This window comes from Rhinolophus ferrumequinum, chromosome 16 (genome assembly GCF_004115265.2).
Source record: "Rhinolophus ferrumequinum isolate MPI-CBG mRhiFer1 chromosome 16, mRhiFer1_v1.p, whole genome shotgun sequence".
In the NCBI taxonomy this organism is placed as follows: Eukaryota; Metazoa; Chordata; class Mammalia; order Chiroptera; family Rhinolophidae; genus Rhinolophus; species Rhinolophus ferrumequinum.
In genome coordinates this window covers 53808016-53825555 of record NC_046299.1, presented here as the reverse complement: position 1 = coordinate 53825555, position 17540 = coordinate 53808016, and the positions used below count along the sequence as shown (strand labels likewise).

The window sequence follows — 17540 nt, the reverse complement described above, 5'->3', positions numbered from 1 at the left end:
AATCCGTTTCTCCTTTTTTTACACTGTACAAAATAAATGTCATTTCATAAGGAGTTTCTATTGATTTCTTATTTTAGCTAAAGGTTGGTTGCGAAAAGGCCACTTCTTTCAGTGGTTGGGTGTTTTTTCTTGTCCTTGAATATATTAGTGAGGAAAGAACGAATGAAAGAGGGATATCTAGTGCCCCTTTCAGAAATCGGTTTAGGTATTAGATTTGGTCATCCAAAGATCTTGGAAGGTATTTCCCTATCCACATATAGCCATGGAACCACTGTGTTATCCAGATTGGTCGGCACAGCTCTTACCCTCCCTAATCTCCCTCACTTGTGAAGTGTGAGGACAGTTGTGTAGCTGTGCAGGGGACAGAAGGATGAAGTAGGAAGAGAGTTGTAAGGCTGATTTAGGACATGATGTGTTGCAAGATCTTGGACTGCTCATTCTGCCTTTCGGGACTTCATATTTACCCACTCTAAAAAGTGGAAGAGCCTAGAGGATTGTTGGAAAGATTACCAGTGCATGAAAACACCTAACCACCTTCTTCCTTCTTAGGATTGGGTAGTACTGTTTGGGTTTCTATTTGCGATGAAACTTGAGACTGGGTTAGGATTGGATCACTGATGGAAGAAGATAGAGGGCAGAACCTAATACAAAACCATTTTCTAGGATGGCTTAAAGGCACCCCTCCATATATTGCTTACAATTTTGGGTTGCCAACATCTTTGTAAATGACTGATGTTGGGAGAGGCCCTGGAACTCTGTGGTGAGATAGATGAGCAGAATTTTCTGCTTGAATACATTTTCTAGGGCAGCAGCATTGTCCATCAGCCTAAATGACACTGGTTCCTTCAACTCCTTCAACCTCTCTGTCAACAACCACCCCCCCGCCCCCCAAGTTAGAAGATTTTATCAGCATGTATAAGTGAGAGCTGGGTGTATCTGTCTTGCTTTCCCCAGGCCTCTGCAGTGAGTGGAGATGCTCTAATTATTCTTTCTCATGTATAATGAAAGCCAAACTAGCAAGTGAAGCCTTGCCCAAGATGGGGCCCTGTGGTGGCAGTGACTAGAAGAAGAGATGTGTATTGAAATGAGTTACCTGTGGAGAACTCACAGCAACAACCTCCTGCATCCTGCCCGGAGGACTGAAATGTACTATCATCTTCAACTTGCTCATGGGACCAGTGGGCACAGGGGCAGAGTGACCTCTTCCTGCCCAAACAGGATCATCACAAGTCCTCTCTTGCTTCTCATTGTATGCTAGCTACAGGATGAGGTCCAGCCTGGCAGTTTTCTGGGAATACTCAACTGTTACACATGCTAAAATGTTTCTAGAAATGCAACAAGAAGGGGCAAAGTGTGCCTTCCAGAACTCTTCTCAGGAGGCATGTGGTGGGAAGGAATGTGTTACTGGACTATTTGGGGTGGGAAAGATGGGTTCCCATCTCCCAAGAGGCATGTTCAAGTACCAACAGGTATTTTCTAACTTGCCTTCTAAAAGGATGACTGCACTTAACCACAGCCTTTTCTTTTGCTGAGGGGAGTATGTAAAATTGGTGCCAGGATTGAATTGCTGACCGCACTAGAGGCTGAGGGCTCTTACCCGTGGTCATTCTTCTCTTATCTCCCAACCCAGTGCTCAGCCTCTCCTCCAAATACAAGTTTAACAGTTGTTTTTTTTTTTTCTTTCTTTTTTTAAATAATGTTTGAACCAGCACCAGTTTATTATCATGCCTATCCTGTGGACCAAGGATGTGCCACGTATCAGTTCAAAATCAGTCTAGGCGTTAAGGCTGGAAACAAGGAGCAAAGCCATTTGCTAGGAAGGATGGTGAGGAATAAGAGTAGAGTGTAGGGAGTCCCCAGGTGAGGGATGTGGGCAAGAGTCAAGACCGGGAACCAGAAGGAGCTAATCCAGTCTACTCATTGGGGTTTTGCTGGCTCGGAGCTCCTTTGGGAAAGCCAGGCTGAGTCTTTCTACATCATCTTAAACGTGCTGTCCACACATGACTCTTCTGTTTTGGCAGACAATGATTTCTTCCAAATACCTCACCTATCTCTTGTATCTATCCAGAGTGAACTTGCTGGCCACTAGAAAAGGCAGAGGGTAGGAATGACCTTCGAAGAACACTGCTATCTTTTGGGGACAAACTCAAGCTGCTTAGTTTTTCTCTTCAGTCCAGAGGATCATTTGATGATGAGTGATGTTCCAGGCATTTCTAGCAGCAGCTAAACAATAGGAGGCCATGAATCACAGGTCCAGCATCTAACTGGCCCATGTTTCTTTCTGTGAGCAGTAGAGATATCTTCATCATCACCATCACCATCATCACCGTCTCCATCACCATCATCACTTAAAATGATAGCTGACATTTATAAAACATCTACAGGCTAAACACTTAATAAAAGCCAGCTTTTAGTGTGATGAAACCACAAGAGCCCCTGACACATCGTGATCACTCAGTATTAGCTATTTGCCAGATGCTATCTTAATTAAGCACCTTACCTGCATTACCTCATTTCAACTGCCCTCCTTGGAGGTTGGCACTCTTGTTGCTCTCATTTTGCAGGTGAGGGGATTGAGGCTTGGAGAGGTTACATGGCTTTGCCCAGAAGCACTCAGTGAGGCTGGGATTTGAACCCAGAGCCTGAGTGTACTTCAGTACTTCCTGCATTGCTACTGTACTCAGAATCATGGCACCCCTTAGAAGGAAACTGCTAAGCCCAGCTAAATACCTCAGCAATTTATAGGCTGCCTACTCTCAATTTGGAACCAAATGTCTTTTTGATGGGGCCTAAAATTCGCTCTAGGGTGCAGCAGAGGGGAATTTCTGAAGTCATTTCTAACTTGCTGTGAAAATATTCTCTAGCTGGCAAGAGATTTTCCAGATAACAATGAATACACAATAAAGCGGGTGCTTCTGCCTTGGATACCTGGCTCACAAATAACCCATTTGGCTTTCCCACTCACCCTGATACCTAAAACTAGCAGAATTTATGCTTGCAGCCAGAATGGCTCTGTTCAGCCAGAAAGCAAAAGTTTATGGCTGAACCCTTTGCTCTGAAATGAAATCTAGTCTCTTTGGCTCGACTTTATTAGGCCGTATTGTACAGCGATAGGAGACATAAGTATCCAGAATCTGCTGTCACTAAAATGGGACTGAGTTGGCAAGCGTTTTCGTCCTCACACTCAACACTGTGTCCTAAAATGGATAAGTTGAATAGAAATTATGGATACAAATCAGGGCCATTTTCTGAAACTTTATTTTTAATTGAATTAAATATAGCCACATCATTGTTCTCTCTTTACATCACCCACATTGAAAGGAGACTACCCTATCCTTGGGGTCACTGAGTTTATAGAGAAAGACTAAGTAGATAAATCTGGATCCCTGGAATATTGTTTAGACTAATTACCACGGCAACCCAAACACTTATGGGTACCATTTTGTGCTTAATTATCTATAAGCTTTCTCTGTCACGGGCTCCAATATTTAATGACACTCATGGAAAACATTCTTTTTCATCTCTAACTCACATCTTTTGTCTGTGATTGATTCTCCTTATCTCGGGTCCACAAAGGTGTGATGGAGAATACTTGTTCCCTACTCTTCACTGTTTAGAGAATAGCTCCTTGTAACTCAAAGTATGATTTATGTTTGTGAAGCATCACGGTTGTCTGGGAGCTCGTCAGAAATGCAGAATATTAGGTCCCACCCCAGGACTATGGCACCAGAAACTGGTTTTACTAGGACTCTTGGGTGATTCACATCACATGCCCATCAGAATTTGGGAAGTACTGGACTCAGAGCCTCGAAGACTTTTGTTATATAAGCCCTAAGATGCACCCACTGGTGAGACATTATCCCAAGTGTTAACAACAGTGGATGCAGTGGTGTTCTCATCAAAGTGTCTAAAACATTGATGATTCTGCAAAGGCACAGGCAACTCTAGTGGTTAGTCTCATCAAAAGCAAGGTCATAATTCCTGTGCTGATTCAAATGCTTTTTCTAACTCCTTTCATCTTCTCCTAGTTACAGATGAATGAATGAATGAATAAATGAATGAATGAATGGTCAATCAACAGTTGTTTTGGGCCTCAGTTTTGGAATTTAGAAGTGATAGAATTGCCAGGTGTAGTCTTTGCTGGGCCCAGTCTATTTCCTTTTGCATTGTTTGATTCCAATGTTGATTCATTGGAAACACTGGAATCCAAAAGTGAAGACAAGGTGAAGACAGAGGGTGGGGTCCCCTCGGGAACACAGCGTACTCATGAGATGAAGGAAGAAAGGGGGCTTCTTTCTGTAGGGATGACCATGGGACTGCTAGCTGACAGGAGCAAGGACTTCCGTTACATTGGGGGGATGCACCAGTTCCTGAGAGTTGCTTCTTTCAAATCCAAGCCTCCGAGTTACTGCGTTTTGAATTTAGAAAGCCATAAGCCACTTGCTAAGTACCCCAAAGATGTTCTGTGATGACAAAATTTCCCAGAAAAATATTGCTCACAGAAGTCTTCTGGGAAGTTTAAAAAGGACCCACTTATATGTGGTCCCTATTAGATCTCAAGAATGAAGAATTTTTCAGCATTTGGAGGTAGAATTGGTTCATTTCATGGTCTGACACGAAATGCTGCAAAAGTGCTTACTTTTGATTAGATGCCTAGAAAAACTGCTTGTTTTTGTGTGTGTCTTGCTCCAGCTTTGTTTTGTTCAGTTCAGTTCAACAAACATTAATTAAATACCTCTTATAAGCACCTTATAAGGTACTAAGCTGCTTGTTCTAGAAGATACAAATTTGAATGCAGAAGGGAGGGGCTCACGTTCCAGGTTCTGCTTTATTGTGGTTTTTATCAGATGTTGGAAGACTCAATGCTGGTATGATGGTAGCTTACATGATAACAGACGTGCACTGACTGCTTATTATGGGGTAGGTCGTTCTAAGCGTTCTGTATGGATCATGTCATTCCGCCCTGCTATCCTCCTTAGAGGTGGGCATTAGCGTTCCCTTTAAGGCACGGCAGAGCACATCTGGGTGGGGAAATGCCCCAGCAGTGAGGTGGCACGTGATGTGAACTTGTAGGAAGAGCTGGATTTTGACAACAGGAAATGGCTCCTGAGAGATGTATTTCTGACAGAAGGACCAAGGGAAACAAAGTGGTGGGGGACGTCAGGGAGTGGATGTTTGTAGGTGAGCACTGCCCGTCTCCGTGAGCTGCTCCTTAAAACAAGAGGCTTTGTAACTAAGTACCAGGTTTCCCCCTTGGAGATTTACAATTCATATTAACATGTTAAATACTCTAAGCATTGCCCTCAAAGAGTGCTCAGTTTGGCTTTGTTGAATCCAGTGCTTCCCAAATTTATTTCATTCATTCAACTAGTATTATTGAGCTACTATGATGAATCATGCAATGTTCCAGAAACTGAAGATTCAGGTAAAATTTTCTGCCTTCAGTATAGCCTACATTTGAATGGGGGCACCCTAGAACCCCTCTCTACTCTCTTACGTTTAAGGTAATACCCGTTAGTAAGTTCTGTTGAGCTTACTTTGGAAAATCTTGGTTGAAAAAAGTTCTACTTTACTGAAACTTGGAGGAAATTGTGGGAAGTAAGTCGTGGAAGTTAGACTGAGACCAGCACAACCGCAGGTGCGGTCCCTGGATGGGTCTGTGAACTGTTTGCCACTCATCCATGAACAGTGAAGTACCGAAAATGGGAGTAAATGCTTACACACTTTTAAAGCAATTTGATGGATTAATTTTATATGGGTTAACTCTAATGGTGAGAATTTTGGATTTGTTCTTTGCACGTCTTGTCTTTTTTTTTTTTTTTTCAATTCATTTCTGTTAGATTTTGCAGAAGTTTCCGTCTGAGAGAGAATGAATGTTAGAAATAAAAACAAAGCCCTGGTCCCTCGCCTCACATGGGTTGAGAAGCTCTGTCCTAGAAAATCTTATAGCTGGGGGCTGAATTGTCCTCTTGGGGATCACTCGGCAGGCAGGTGTCCTCATGAAGACGCCCAGGCAGGCGTCTGCTTGAGAACATTTGCTTCCTGCTCGCCCTACCCAGCTCAGAATGATTTTTAGTGGTATTTTAAGAACCTTATTATTTGAAGCACGAGTAAGGATGTTCTTACCTATCAGCAACGTTACAAAACCAAAGTCCTGTTTGGATAGAGAGTGACTAGACCGATTCTTAGAAAGGTCTGACATCTCTTAAGCATAAGCACCTTTTCTACATTGGAGAGAAAAATCAGGAGAGAGTAGAGAAACCTTCTCCATGTTGAAAAATACCAATTTCCTGCCACATAGGTAACACTTTCTTAAATAATTTCTAAATAAGAATTTTTTTAAAAAAGTTCCCGTATTACTCTTTCTGCTAACCCTTCCTTTACCTCAGCCCCTCTGACACTCTTGGTCTCTTCAGAAGTAGCCTGGGCTGTGGTAACAGAATGGGAAAATGCCGCGTATTCTCATACGTTTCATGTCTCTTTAGATAGCTCATGTGGGCTAACTGTTTGTTTTTTTCCATAAAGTCTGATGGAAGAAATCTTATTTGATTGTCTGCAGCTCACTAGTCTGGGAATAAGAGATTTGGCTCAAGTCCACCCCGAAATTTATCTTTGGAGTTGTTTATTTATTCGTTCAGTGCTGAAGCAACCAGTTATCTGGCATTCCATCCAATCCCAAATAATTTGTTTTAATTGACATTATCCTGAAGCCTTTGGAAAAACATGAGATCCTTTCATCCTGTCCTCACACTCTGGATGGTGCGATCTGAAATAGGCCATCCTGGAGGAACGCCGAACTGTTGCGGACTCCCTGAGGTCCAGGGCTGCTCTCGGAAGGGCAGCCGACCGGAGTCCACATCTGAGAAGTACAGTGTAGACAGGCAGTTTGGCACCGGAAAGAAACATGTTCTGAAAAGGTGCAAAACACCGTGCGTTCCCCAGCGCTTCCGCTTCGTTCCTTTGGTTTCGACTTGATCACCAGTTCCCTCCACACCCCAGAGAGCTGTGCAGCGACGCGTTCTGTGACCTGGCACCTGTGAGGACCTCAGCTAGAAGATTCAGATGTTTCCTTTTTTAATTCTATGAGTTGACTTTAGCGTTTACAATTATGCTGAAGAATATTGAGGCTAGGAAGGGGGGGAGAAAGAGATAACCCCGCCCATAGATAAAAGCGGGGCCAAGTTTGTTAACATGGGAACTTAGAAGGAAATAAAGGAGAGAGAATCCAGGAAGCCCAATGATAAAGTCTTCTCACCGCTCGGTTGTCCTTAACATCGTTCTTTCCAGCAAGAGATGCTGAGATGCAACATTAACTCAGATGTTTCCCAGTGACAGCTTGCTGTTGAGGAATGGGGATAAATGACCCCAGTTATTTTAGGGACCGGCCCACACACTCAGCCTTGAGCCCGTAAATGCTGATTCCATATTCCTAATCGTAGTCAAGGGCTTGGCACATTCTGTGGCCTCTCTCTTTTCTTGTAGAGATAAATATGTTTTTATGGGATCTAAGAAACATCGGCCAGTTAATGTCACCACGCTCTATTTTAGACCGCCATATTTTAGAGGAGAATGACAATGTGTTGTGTAATTGACATGGATAAATAGTTCAGACGTGGCTAATTAATTGTTATTAAGTACTTTTGTGATTTAAAACTTTGGATGATTTAAAGGAAAAATATTAACTGAGAATTCAGATAGATTTTTTAAAAATTGTAAATGTAAAAACAACCCGCTATTCGACTAGCCTCCTCCTACCAGTTTGGGGCAGTGCTAGTGTGTGTATTATGACTCACCTCTTCTTATTGCAGCTGTTAAGTAATGGGCATTGATATTTACAATTCCCTTTCAGTTCATTATTTTTGATGTGCACAATATAACATGTATTTGGATGAAAACCGCATACTTTTTTTCAATTAAGTAAGGATTGGCATATGATCATCTTTGGAATTATTTACTTGACTCTAGAGGTAGGGATGGACTTTTGCAAAATTATTTGGCTGCAATCAATAAGGTTGTTCAGACTCTTTGCTGGGAACAGAAATCACAGTGGTTGTAACGTACCCCAGCGAGGATGGTTGATTTTTCACATTCACCAGGCTGTTAGCATTGGAGAAACACAGTTTCACTCTAATCAGAGAAAGCATAAAATATAAAAGGTGTCATTACTGACTCATCACTAGCAACACATGCAGAACCTGGGATCAAGAAGGTGTAACTTCTCTCAGAGCCGTGGCTGATGGTTCCAGTTGGAAGGTACCTCGAATGGTGGCGCCATCAGCTCATGGATTGTCGGACAACCATTTACTTGGGGGGTTGAACTAGACTGGTTGAAAAATTAGGTAATCAAGGTAGATAAATAAGGCCACGGGAACTGTGGGTGAGCTAGTCCAGTGGCTCAGTTCCCTTTTCTCCCTGAAGATACTGCAGGGATTTGATGAATAAGGACTCGCAGCCCATCATCTGGCATCTGTGCTAGGCACTCTTCTGAAACAGCTGGAGTTTGATGTGACAGTCAAAGGAGAAGTTGCTGCCTCAGGAAATACTTTGCCTTTGACTGATTGCTGAATGGCTGGCAAATTAATTTTGGCACCTTTCCCTAAGTCATTTTGGTCCCATCCCTTCATTTTTCTGCTGGGATGTATTCACATTTATGGTTAAAAAAAAAAAGTACATTGACAACACAAATGTGGAGAACAGCATGTACTATTTTAGGAAAGTGGCTGTAGGCTGGGATGGTTCCATTTTGTAGAATAGAAATGATGCCGTCATGCTCTGCAAGGAGGCCTGAACTCCTTTCAGCTCTACTAAAAATCAATATTATTTCTCGCTGACCTCTCACAAAGTCATGGGCTCCAGGGTTTACAATTTTAAGTCCTTGAGGACTTAAATATCAGCATCTGTCTGATATTTTCCCCTTACATACTTAATATACAGCCAACCTTCCTGCTCTCAGCCCCAAATCCTAGCACCCCTACTTCCCTATGTATTTACACGGTCATCTCCAGCAAGAGGTATGTATTACGGAAGGTGGCTAAGAGCATGAGCTATTTGTATCACTAATTGGCTTTGTGACCTTCAGTGGGTTATTTAACCTCTCTGAGCCTCAGTTTTGTCATCTCTTGTAGGGGAATCATAGCGACCACTTGCTCCGCCCTCTCCAGATCTCTTTGTACACTGTCGTTTATCTCTGTGTTAAGCACAAGTATTTTGAACTCAACGTACAAGTATTTTACACTTATTTTTCCTTTCCTAAGAATGCATGACAAAGATAAAAGGAATGTGCACTTTTGTTTTTTGCCTTTTCAAAATAAGTCAAAGCTGTCATAGAAGGTAAACCTTAGTAAGAAGCGATACTTGAAGCCCTTGCCTCGGGATGAAGATTGAGATTCCCTTGTTTCAGTTTGTGACACTGGTGTCATCAGGTTGGGTGCTTGCTACCTGACTCTCCTGCTGTGATTGTCCTGTTCTCGTTCTACCACAACCTGTCATTCCTGCCCTAAGGATTAAAGAGTCTCAATAGTAATGAATTACGGAGTCGTCTGCTCGTATGTTGTACGTGTGGGTTTTAAAAAAAAATTAATTGTGGTAAAATACATATAACATAAACTTTTCCACCTTAACCATTTTTAAGTGTTGTTTGGTAGTCTTTTTGTAGAACATTTATCGGAAATCTGACAAGCACGTTGAGTTGTCTATATGAAAATAGTGTTCAAGATGTGGAAATCTTAGAGGGATGACGATGAATTTAAACTCCTCGGCATTTATTCAGTCCATTCCGTGCTACCATAGCTAGCTCTGTAGATCCAGTCTGAGCATGTGCATATGAATGTGGAAGAGGCATTTTGCTTTCTAGAAAAGTTTCAGTACATTTTTTCCAGCTTTTTGACTTTCAGTCCTCAAGCATTTCAAATCAGCTACAAAGGCAAACTTGCAGGAAGAGAAATGTGGAAAAAATCAGTAAAAGTCAGCTATATCTGATCAGATGTACCTTAGCCAGATGTATCTGGTGCTTTTCCCAGCAAGGAGAAAAATATGGGAAAATAAATACCAATTTAAATAGGATTCAATCAGTAATTAGAATGGGTCTTAAGATACAGAATATCCTCAATAAATATTTGCTGAATGAATAAATCAATAGAACAATTTTTGCTGACATGAATAATGTTGTTATCCTATAAATAATCTGTTTCTCTCATTTAAAAAGTTTAGTGATTAACCTACAATTAAAGTTGGTCTAACGAGTAGCTCCATTTAGGACATAGAGGTATGAAAATACCAACCATAACTAAAAGAACCATATTAAAACCACATTAATTGAGGAATACCACCAGCAATAAAAAATCATTGAGATAAAGGTTCACGGTTTCAATTTTTTTTGAAAATCCATTGTAATATTTGAATGAGCAACTTAAGGAGCACATTATGACAGGAATGTGTTTGCTAAAAGAATAGGTGACGTCTTCCCTTTATGAATACTATTTGCCCATAAAGCTCTACCATGAAGACTTATAATTGCCAGTCCCTCATTTGGTATCCTCCTTACAAATAAAACAAATTGTGATAATGTAATGCCCCAAATATTCCATATTTCAAATTATTAAGTAATGCAGACTAGGCTTTCTTCAAATTAGTTAGAATTAATGACCTTTGCTTATAAAGTCAAGCCTATCTTTTATTTGAAAAAAATAGTTGAAATCTTATGATTTGAGGAAATTAAAAAGTTCATGCTTATCAAAACACATTGCAGTTAATTTTTAAAATCATGCGGTTTAGCAGTAGAAATGGTTGAGTGCCTTTTTTGTTCTTTCTTCTTTTTTTTTTTTTTTTAAGACCCCACTCTGGGGAAGACCAGTTTGTAGATAAACAACCCCTGCCCGGCAGCATTGCATAGCTAATGTCTAATGTGTGGGGGTAGGTTAGAAGCAGCTCAAACTAATGAGGTTACCCCACATAATCTAATCACTCAGACTGAGTATAAAGCAGACAAATAGCACAGAATCAGGGAACATCAATTTATTTCTAAATGATTTCTGGTGTCTGTATTCCAGAGTATCACCAAGTAGATTGAAGGTGTGCATGTCCCATTGTTTCCTAGTCTCTTTCAACTTCAAGCATTGCATTTCCCCCAGTTTAGTGACTATTGGGCCATAGGGAAGATGCCTTTTAATTCAGCATCGTGAGATGAGCCACTTCCGGGTTGTCTGGGAAACTCCCTTTCATCCCCCGCCCTTATCCAACCTGCAGTGGAAATGAACGTGGGAGGCAGCTGCTTACAGATACCCAGGGATCACACAGCCGGCCTGCCTGCCTGCCATGGGGATCTGTGAGATCCCCAAGCTCCCAGGGGGGCTAAACATTCTTGTTGTTATTCACATTATAATTTTTTAAAGATTGATTCCAAGGTAAAATCCTTCCAGAAATGCCTAGCCTAAAGAGGGTTCTTGGGAAAAACAGTTGAACTTGATGAATTAGAAAAAAAAACTCAACACATTTTGATGAAAACTGGTCTAAGACTGCTTTGAAACCACATTTTACTTTTTGTGATATTCAAGGTGGGTTTCGAAAAATCATTTTTCCAAAGTACAAATAGATGTGTTGTTTCACAGTAATATATATATGCTCCTTGTAAAACCTTCAGACAACACAGAAATCTATAGAGAAAAACTGCCATTCTACATCTCAGATATAACAACTGTTAGTATTTTGATATAAAGCTTTCTAGATTTTTCTATGGCTTTACAAACATTCAGATAATTATAGAGCATTTTTAAAAAGCAGGACCAGACTATACACACTGTTTAGTAATGTGTTTTTTTAAAAACATAATTTCTATATGAACAGATATATCTATTTTCATCATAATTTTTAATTCTTCCCATTATTCCATTGTGTAAACATCCTGTTTATGGTTATTTCCAATTTTCCATGAATAGAAAGGATGTTCTTACACACATGTCTTTGTATACTTGTCTACCTATTCTTTGCTCTGAATACTTAAGATGGAATTATCTAAAAGAGTATATACTTATAAATTTTGATAACAATTGTAAAATTGCTCTCCAAAAAGATTGTGTCCGTTGACCTGCCCACCAATATTATGGTGAGTGCCAATGACTCCACACCCCTTTAAATCATACAGGTTTAAAAAGAAGGGGTAGTTTAGAGGGATTTCTGGCGTATGAGTTCAGGGTCATGCAAAGCTCCCTGTGGGTGGTTGTGTTCCTGGTGGCTGAAGGTCATCATCACAAAACCAGTGCATTCACTTGTTTGAAAGATATTGGGACTCAAGTTTTCCTTTTATAGTCTACTGTCATATCTTAAACCCTCCTCTTTTGTTCCTGTGTTTTAGATTGAGGAAGACACGTGGCAGAAATACTACTTGGAAGGAGTCTCAAATGAAATGTACACAGAATATCTCTCCAGTGCCTTCGTGGGTCTGTCTTTCCCTACTGTTTGTGAGTAAGTGACCATCACCGTGTACTCTTTGGCTCTCAGGGATATTTAATGTACTCCTAGCAGGAAAGACACCCCACCTCTGCCCAGCAGAGTTGGGACACTCGACAGTTACCAAGGGTGTGCTGTGTGCTCAGCCTTGTGTGATGAACGGGAAGGCGGGTCTTTACGTGGCCGCTGCCTTGGGCATTTCTGCTAGACCTACTTTTCCCTCCAGTCCTGAGCATCTCCGGCTTGGATCCATCATTTGTACTAAATTATAAACTGCAGTTCTCCTGCATGTCTTGAATTATGCCATTGTGATGTAGACACATTTATGAAGGGAGGCATGAACCCATGCCTCTCTGATTTTACCAGGGCAAAAACAAATCTCGCTAGCCCCTTGATGAAAGGAATTTTAATCTCTCTTGCATATAATTCAAATCATAGAGACATCAGAGGAGCCACTGTTCAAAGTACATCCGTGATTTGTTGAGGAAATGCAGAACCACATGTATCAGAAGGAGGCCTTGAAAAAGTCCTTAGCAATTTAGCCCTCAAGTGGACAACTGCCATGTTATAATAATAAGAAAGCTTAGCATCTCCTGATATTGGCTTAGCAGGATAGATTTGAGCAAGGGCAGCCCCTGCCACTCGAAATAGAATGGATGGTCACCTGAGGGGTATGAGCTCAGGAGCTCCAGGGGTCTCTGACCCTTAGAACCTTCCACCATGACAGTGCTTCAGATTCTTAGAATCTCAGATGTTAGGTTTAAGTCAAACAGGGATTTTGTTCCTTGTGAAACACAAACTCCCAGGGAATGCTGCAACATTTGCTCTGACCCATTGAAACCTTAGCAAAGGATTTGATAAACTGGGTCTCACTGACAAAAACTGGGAAGAAAGAGGGGGAATCTGGGAACCCACTGGGCTAAGGAAGAAAAGCTGTTCCCTTGTGCTGTCTGCCCACAAACCAAACCAACCTTCTGGAAAGGGAAGTCTGAGTATGGTCCTGGGGCTCTTGGGTTCCCCTGTCTCATAGTTTTCTGTTCTGTGCACAGCAGAGAGGGGCTGGAGCACTTGGTAGCTTGGGGCTTACCTGGAGACCTGTCAGTGAACACAGCAGGTGCACTCGGTCTGTCCCTGGGCCAGGACCCTGAGCAATCCAAAATGGTTTGGCTGTTTACTGAAATTTCTCATCCTGTCTCTAAGAGAAAGTTTAAATGCTAAATGGACTGGAAAAGTGAATAGGTAATTGATTCGGAAAGAGTTATTTTTCTGAAAATGGATGCCCTCTTGTAACTCCCGTGTGTCCCTGTCTTTGAAAGCTATTTCTCTTTCTGCCACAGAAAGATGTTAACCATTCAGAGGCCTTGGGTCCTGAAACACTGAGGCTGTCCCTGGGGATTTTCTCCACCTTGGAGCTTGGCCTGTCTAGGATAGAAAGCCCAGGAGAATTCTGGACTTGTAATAGAAGCTGGTTCTAGAAAGAGGCAGTTGAGGCTTCCTACATCCAATGAAAGGGTGGTATGGGCACACAGGAGACCTGACAATGCCTGGAGGGGTCCGATGGCATTGGGGGCATGAGTAAGGAGGATTCAAAGCCCTCTTCCTTGCTTGTGGGTTTTCCCTAGTTTGACTGGTGTTTGTATCTAACACGAGTGCTCCCTTGAAAGCCTGCTTCCCCACTGCTTCTTTTATTCTGCTCCTGGGAACCACATTGGTTCATAAGAGTATTAACCTGTAGGGTTAGGACTGCTTTCCCTAGAAGCTGCAACTCGGTTGTCCACAGTGTAAATTTGACTCACAGATTTGCCCTCTGTAGTATTCAATTTCTTAAAAGTTAGTTGCCAGTATTTCAAAAGAGTGGTTTTTCACATAAAAACTACAGTTCTGGCCTTTCTTGAAAACCCCATGAGCTGACACTGGACTTGCATTTCTACTGAATGCAGACTGGCCCCAGTTTGCTCTAAGGTAGGGATTAGTGTACGCCCTTCCCTCCGTGATGTCCAACACCAAGCCAGATCTGCGTTCTCATCCCAGGCCTAGCCCCCTGCACGGGTAAGCTTGCCAACTGTGACGCATTGGGTGGTGTGAAGCTTCACTGCCCTTCCGAGCCAGCTCAAGAGCTGGACACTAGTGGCTGCTGTGAATATTTCCCTTAATTGAGTTTCATGGTTAGAACATGTCCCGAGGAGAAGCAATTCCCTCAGACACATCCTGTTGTCTGAGAATGTAGCATTTGTTCGGTACAGCTTCTGAAATACAATAAAACAACAACAGAAAATTCTGATGTGAACGAGAATGTGTTCAACTTAGTGGTTTATTCGTTTAACACAATGATACAGCAGAGGTAGAAATCATCAATAAAGAAAGGACATTTAATGAGATTTAGGAACATCCCCAAACATTGAAGCTCTCCTCAAGCATTTGATTATCTGGAGGCTTAATTATCTGTGTTTTCTACTTTAAATTAAAGAAAAGCCATAACTCAAAGTTACCAGCAGTTTAATGATAACACTTTTCAATTCAGGTTAATTAAAGCACAGGCGTAATTAGAGTGTAGTGTTGTATATCACCAGGCTGGCACATAAGTATTTTCATTACAGTAAGAATTGGCTATTCAATTTCAAGATGACATAAAGGATGCCAAAATATATTTTAAGCTGGTTCATGTAGACAAAAAAGAATTGGGGAATATTCTGGGTGTAATAAAGCACAGATAAAATATACAGATTTGCAGAGCAGTTTCTGTAATTATGCACTGCATTAAAACAATATGCAGCCCATAACGTCTCATTGCATGAAAAGAAATAAATTTGCTCTTCCCCTGGGCTGGCAGAATGTCCCCTTGCAGGCTGGGATCACGCACCAGAGAGCTTGGAGTTTTCTTAGAAGCTGGGAAAGTCATTCTGTGGAAAGACAAGGGGGCAGGATAAATAGGTGAAATTTGAGGTCTTTTCCCAAGAGAACAGAATGGCGGAGGAAGACAGGCAGGAGGGGCAGAAGCCCCCATACCCAAGGCAAGCTTTTCAAAAATTGCAGGCAGAGAAAGGTTCTCTCTTGCCCAAGGACGTGCACACCAGCTATGTATTTTGACTTCCTTGCACCAGCTGTTTGGCTTTATCGCATGTCTCACCAGAAGATGTTTTGTTCCAAAAACAGTAACTAATTTAGATAAAATGAAGTATCATTTCTAAATATTGCATGTACATTTTCTTATTTAAGCCTCACAACACTTCTGTGATGTTTAGATTGATATCACTATCACCTGGCTTACAAATGAGGACAGTGAAACTCAAAGGACATTGGTGCCTCTTCCCAAGCCACCTAGCAGACGAGTTCCAGAACCAGCACTCCATGCTGGGGCCTCTGCAATTGGGAGCAGCGTGGAGTAGCTGCTACTTGAAGGCTGGCTAATTAAGAATCTCCTGGGGAGCTTATTAAATGGAGAGGTTTCTCAGCTATATTTCCAGATTTTAATATCTGGGGTGAGGTCCCCAAATCTGCTTTTTTTACAAGCAAGTCAGGTGATTCTGATTCAAAGTTTGCTCACTGGGAACCCCCCTCAATGCCATTCCTTCACACTCTTCTTATTCCCCACATTGGGCACAGACACTGGAATATTTCTCTCTGGTTTTAGCCAAATCATAGAACTGTGGGTGGGCCACATCTTGTGAGCTAGTGTTCAGATTCGGATCTTCAGGTGAGCTCCCCTGCCGTCATTCCTTCTCCACGTAGCCTATTCTGCAATCTACATAGGAAGGACACTGCACTCGACCACGCCAGGCAAGCCACTGACCGCTCGCCCCACTCCCCAAGCCTAATCCAGATTGGTACAGGAAGAAGACGTGGGGCACTGAGCCCTTTAATGCTCTCGGTTATGTTTCCACTGGAGTTCGTGAAAGCAGAGTTGGGCTGGGGAGAGCAGAGAAGCACTCAGTGCAGAGAAGCAGGGCGGAAACAAGGACGCAGCCCTCAAAGACCTCTTGGCCTTGTTGGAGGTCGTGGCGGGCACGCCCTGGACCTTCCCCAGAATGCCCTTAGGCTGTTTCTTCTCAGGGCCAGCAACTCCTGAGCATTTCCCCTTGGTTTTGTGTAGCTGGCTTGCCCCAGGGTCTGTGTGGCAGTAAAGCAAGGCAAAGGAGCTTCGGGATCTGCAAGAGAAGGTGCCATCCACTGTTCTCTGAACACCAGAACACTGCCTGCCTCTTTTTCTTCCCACGCGCACCTTGCTCAGCTGGTGACTGTGGAGGGTGCAGATGGCCAGCACCAAGCCTGCAGGAAGTGAGGGGCTGGGGTGTGAGGCCATGTTTGCCACTAAAAAGCGTCTTGTTTTTGCGTGATTCCCATAATAGGTTGCTGAGTGATGCCACGGAGTCTGAGCTATGGAATTCCAAAGACCAGATTCTGTTTCCCCACAGTGGCTGCCTTCTGAGAGTTTCCAGTTTGGTTAAGGGAAGGAATGCCCGTCCTCAGGGAGAGCTAAGCACCGATAGACAAGGGTTTGATGGATGCAAACACTGAGGATAGATACTGAGAGTTCCAGGGAGAGAGGGCTTCCTGTAGGCTGGGGATGACCAGGGGAGGCTTCCTGGAGGAGATGGCACTTGAACTGGATTTGTGATTTGGGACAACATTTTTGGTTTCTGCACACCTCCTACCTTTGATAGTTACCAGCTGCCTGACCTTTGACTTGGAACTTACCCCAAGTTTCTTCATCTTGGAAATACGAATGCCATTACTTATCTCTCAGTACCAGCTAATGTCCTGTTCTCCTCTCTCGCCTCTCCTCTTCCTACAACCCCTCCATCCTGCCTCATCTAATATGGTGTAAGCACTGAGAAAGGAAGAATTACACTGTGGCATTTTCAGGTTACATTTACGCTTCTTACACGTTAGAAAATTCTCCCATTGGTCAATTGAGTAGATATTTAATGAATGTGGGATATTTGTGCCAGTGTGCCAGGCAGGGTGCCATCTTTAGAGGAACCTGTAATTAGATTTGATCAAATATATATGCACAGTAGAAGAGTAATACGAGTATTTACAAATGCCAAGTAAAGGATTCTGTTTCCCCACAGTGGCTGCCTTCTGAGAGTTTCCAG

At 42.4% G+C, this 17540-nt stretch overlaps 1 protein-coding gene across 28 annotated transcripts in view; it reads left to right on the top strand.

The window, feature by feature from the left end:
• The window catches only part of KCNMA1 (potassium calcium-activated channel subfamily M alpha 1), a 708733-nt gene that overhangs the window by 528811 nt on the left and 162382 nt on the right, over positions 1–17540 (top strand). For all 28 annotated transcript variants that reach the window (XM_033130127.1, XM_033130157.1, XM_033130156.1 and 25 more), the window contains exon 15: positions 12350–12459. In XM_033130127.1, the coding sequence (XP_032986018.1) occupies positions 12350–12459 (110 nt within the window). The remainder of the gene's footprint in view (positions 1–12349; positions 12460–17540) is intronic.